Source organism: Dermacentor albipictus, chromosome 10 (assembly GCF_038994185.2).
Source record: "Dermacentor albipictus isolate Rhodes 1998 colony chromosome 10, USDA_Dalb.pri_finalv2, whole genome shotgun sequence".
Taxonomy (NCBI): domain Eukaryota; kingdom Metazoa; phylum Arthropoda; class Arachnida; order Ixodida; family Ixodidae; genus Dermacentor; species Dermacentor albipictus.
In genome coordinates this window covers 55,495,078-55,499,733 of record NC_091830.1, presented here as the reverse complement: position 1 = coordinate 55,499,733, position 4,656 = coordinate 55,495,078, and the positions used below count along the sequence as shown (strand labels likewise).

At 48.1% G+C, this 4,656-nt stretch overlaps 1 protein-coding gene across 1 annotated transcript; it reads right to left on the bottom strand.

Annotated features, from left to right (window-relative positions):
* Positions 1–375: 375 nt before the first annotated feature.
* On the bottom strand, positions 376–921 carry LOC139050328 (uncharacterized). The gene has a single exon (XM_070526563.1). The coding sequence runs from the start codon at positions 919–921 to the stop codon at positions 376–378; it is 546 nt and encodes a 181-aa protein (XP_070382664.1).
* Between the last annotated feature and the right edge of the window lie 3,735 nt (positions 922–4,656).

The window sequence follows — 4,656 nt, the reverse complement described above, 5'->3', positions numbered from 1 at the left end:
ACTATGACGCTTGTTTTACAATGATAAATAAGCAGTCTTACTATCTGGTAGTCCACTGGAGGTGGAGCCAAATTGCAGATTCCCTGTCACACATATAAGGAAACCTTAACGAATTTCGCCAGCACTATGATCTGTTATGTTGATGCGTGGGTCGTATCGCGAGGCACAATCGCGACAAGGCGTATCGGCAATAACCTTTTATTGCCGTCACACACAAATACAGAAAGCGGGAACTTGATAACCGCTACAATATATACATGCTTGAGGCCGGGGCAGGGCGCTCTTCAACACATGGGTTAACTGACGAAGATACGTCATCCGCTGCACTCAGCGGCCAGAATCAGTACACAACACTCCTTCCCCCTACGTTCGGACTCAACGCTCAGCCAATGCCAGCACAAAGTGCCGAAGATGTTGTGGTGTCTTCCGGGAACGCTGCGAACGACGTGGGCCCGGCAGTTCTACACTTTGCTCTGTTGGTGCTGGCTGAGGTGCTGCTATGTCGTTCGAAGGGAGCGTGACTGTTGGTTGCTCCTCGGGTGGTAGCGTGGCTGCTGGGTGCTCCTCGGGTTCACTGGGATCTGATGTCTTGCTGCTGCTCACTCCGCCAGGTGAAGGGTTTGACGCAGGCTGAACACCAGGCTGTCCTTCAGGTGCGGTTTCGGCTGACCTCATGGGAATGCTGCTCCGCCGACGAAGCTGGTCCACGTGCCGGCGACACACACGACCATCCGGAAGAGCAACCTCATAAGAGATCGGGCCAGTTGCTCTGGAAATCACAGCAGATACCCGTGGTGGGCCCTGGCCGTAGTTACGTGCAAATACAGGGTCGTCGGGCTGGAATATGCGTGGTGTTGGCAGAACTTCTGCCAACCGGGAGGACTTGTCAGGGGCCCGGTTTGGGTGCAGCCGATCCAGCATAGTAGACAGTCGGCGGCCCATCAACAACTCGCACGGGGAGCGCCCCGTGACTGTGTGCGGAGTTACACGCTGCTGTAGAGTGAAGTAGTCGCCGCTGAGGCCATTGCCCGGGAAGCCAGCCTAGCCTCGCTTCAAACCACCAACGCACCGCGTTTCGAGCCCGCGCATCAAGGGACGACGACTGGCGATGATGGCGAGCAAGACACCGCCGAATATGTTCTTCGGTTACGTGCGAGCGTCACTCAGCGACAGGACACCGAGAGATTGGGGGGCGGCCCCTGCGCCAGCTGTGGAGGCCCGCACGAACGCCGCCTGTGTCGGTTCCGTGGTGCCCAGTGCAGAGAATGTGGAAAAACCGGTCACATTGCTAAGGTCTACCGGTCCCGGAGGCAGCTTAGCCCACGTCGAAATGCCAAAGATCAAGCCCGGATGCAACATTTCAAGACTACTCCTCGCACAAACATTTCATACTGCAACGACTTGGCAGTTACTGCTATCAACGAAGTGTCTAAACCCACCAAGAGGAAGATACATGTGAGTGTAAAAATCGAAGGCACACAGTGTCAGATGGAGGTGGATTCGGGATCAACTTTTCCCGTTATCTCCGACGCCACAGCCAGACGCATTTTTCCAAAGGGGCGTGCCAAAAACCTACAGCCACTTGATGTTATCATGAGGGACTATCAAGCAAACTGTATCGCTGTACGTGAAGGTGGTACCGTCGGAGTGCAGTTCAAAGATTTCGAAGGCCCATTGCGCCTGGTCATTGTCAAGGGCAGCGCCCCAGTTTTCTCGGGCTGGATTGGTTTCCGACACTCGGTATCAATATCACGGGAGTGCAACGCATCGATCAGCAACCATCCTCATTTGATAGCATATTCCGGGATTTTGCCTCTGTTCGACGGGACGCTGGGCTGCTACAAGGGACCACCCGTTCAGTTTGCACTTGACCCTGAGGTTGGACCCATCCGCCTGAAAGCAAGAAAGGTTCTTTCGCACAGCGACCAAAAATCGACGCCGAACTGGAAACGTTCTGCATAGTCCTCCGGCTCTTCAGAGTGGGTGATGTCGAACGGCTCGAACCCCTCCTTTGTGGTGGTCGTCATTGTGAACGAGTACGGACAGGAGCTAGCTTCCTATTGCGGCAGTCTCATTTGATCCCACCCTCGTCGCCAGTGTTATGTTGCTGCGTGGGTCGTATCGCGAGGCACCATCGCGACAAGGCGTATCGGCAATAACCTTTTATTGCCGTCACACACAAACACAGAACAGCGGGAACTTGATAACCGCTATAATATATACATGGGTTAACTGACAAAGATACGTCATCCGCTGCACTCAGCGGCCAGAATCGGTACATAACATGATCCTTATACATTGCCACAGTTGCACAGTTTTCAAACAAAATAATGCAAGTGAGCTTTGCACTACCAAGTGACCACGAAATTACCTGAGCATTCAGTTAACATGGTTGCGAATCCAGTCATTTATACATTGGCCTGTTTTGCCGACGTAGTGTCTACTGCACGACAGTGGTATTTAATATCCATCAACACCCCTGTGCTCTACGTAGTCTTTCTTGCATGCTTTTATTTCACAGGTAGTGGAAGATTACTTGATTCTAGAACAATTTAGTTTGTTCTACACATGATAGTAAACTTGCCAGTCTTATAATAATCATGGAATTGGGTAGAAAGATGTGGTATTTCTTATGGTACCCTGGTGCATTCAGCTTGTGCAGATGCTTCAAGCTTGTATTGACAAAAATTGGGATGAAGCCATAGGAGGAGAGTTGTAAAAGTGTAACGAAAGCCTCCTGATAGATATGCTGAGTTGTGCTGCTGTGGACACTTATTAGTTATCCCTACTGGGTAACGCTGTTAGGGTTATGGATGCTTTGACACTGTAGGGCCTACAAGATGGCTAGCATTACAGAACACATTAAAACGACTGTAGGGATGCATGTCGTGCTATGGTATCATAATTGGCCCACAAAGTGACCACCTTTGCTTACACTATGTGGTAATCTGGCCCAGTTTACTTAACCCGACTGCCATCTATGCATGAGGAGGAGAAGGGACTAAAAAATGAAGGGACCTTCGATTAATGTTCTTATACAGATGGCCCATAAATTGTATTTTTCTTATCTTGCAGGCTTTGTTACTTAAAGCTTTCTATGGGCGAATATCAGCATTTCATTCTTATTTCTACCTAATAAGTATTGCTTTGTTCACAGTGTCACTTTTTATGTTTACCGTATTTACTCACACAATGATCGCACACACGTAATGATCACAGCCCTGAATTTAGTCATCCAAATTCGATTTTTTTAATTTCCTGTGTTGATCACACTCCGAACTTGCCGCAGCGATCTGCCATGTGCCAAGTCTAGCTATTAATGATCGCGCTTACAATCTGTTGGATGCTACGCGAACAACTCTTCAAGGCAAACCAAGCAGTCTGCACGCAGCAAACATTCTTAAGCACATGCCCGATTTCCTTCCTTTCATCAATTTCCGCACTTCCATGACAAAAAAGCTACAACCAAAATTGCCTTTATTATGTGTAGGCGTTGTAATGGTTGTGGTCAAGAACAACAAAAAAGGCACCTTTCGATTCCTCTCATCTGCACTCGTGGGCACGCAACAAATCTTGTAACACTTGTAACACAGCTAAGATATTCGCCCACCCTTAGGGAAAACGTGCTGTATTAGGGTAGTAGTGAATACAAATGCCGCAGTTTCCGCAGCATGCCCGCCGTGTCTTTCTGTGTCACTGGCAGCTAAGCGCGCCCATCTGTTTCTGCCCCCTTATAGTGGACATGACTACGTTATTGCCACAAACTTACTGATATTAATGATATTATTCATTCCGGATACGGAAGAAACTGTTTCAATGCATGTAATATACTCACGAGAAAAAGAAATCGCGTTCGGCGCATTTGGTGTGTTCAGCTTGCTGCGCCGGCCGCCATTTTTGTTTTGGTGTCCCGCACTACACTCAGTGGCAGCCACCTATTTGTTGACCTGTTGCCATCCCGCAGCAAACGCGGGATAAAAAATTCTTTTTGCGAGGAATTTAACCGCTGTAATGATCATACATCTGAATTTGCACCATTCTTCTACAAAATAGTGTGATCATTATGCGAGTAAATACAGTATTCTTGTGACACCAAGCTAACTTGCTTTAATGCAGGTGTGGCTGGGCCTGTAGAAAAGCTGTAAGCAGACTGCAGTGTTGCCGATCAGTGCTGATCTCCACGTCCGAGTTGGTCCCACAACATCCAGGCACCACGGCGCTTTCACAAGGTAATATGATATGGACGCCTTGCACCTCAGTATCAGTTTTGAGTTTGACTTTTGATAAATATTTAGGAAGACACAAGGGTTGGCCTTAATGATAAATACACTCGTGTTCTTTTTTTAAAGTGCTCTTCCTGCAGTGTTTCTCATGTACATGTTTTCAGAGGATGCTTACACTCCTTAAATTCAAACTGCCATGGAGCTTCTTTAGGCCTTAAACTAAAACTCTCTCACCAAGAAAAAAGCCTCATTTAACGCACAGTTCATAAGAAAGGTAAGGAGGTGACCGCCAGTGTCTAACAACTATCCAGTTTGACTGCTTGCCAAGCAGTATCAAGTGAGACTTTGTGACGTTGCAGCAACTGAACAAGAACGCGTATCGAACAAAATATCTGATCGTGCCCCAGATATGACGATAAAAATATTGAAGATT

Excerpts from the sequence above, each read along its gene's own strand:
- LOC139050328 (XM_070526563.1), bottom strand. The coding sequence starts at position 921 with ATGCTGGATCGGCTGCACCCAAACCGGGCCCCTGACAAGTCCTCCCGG.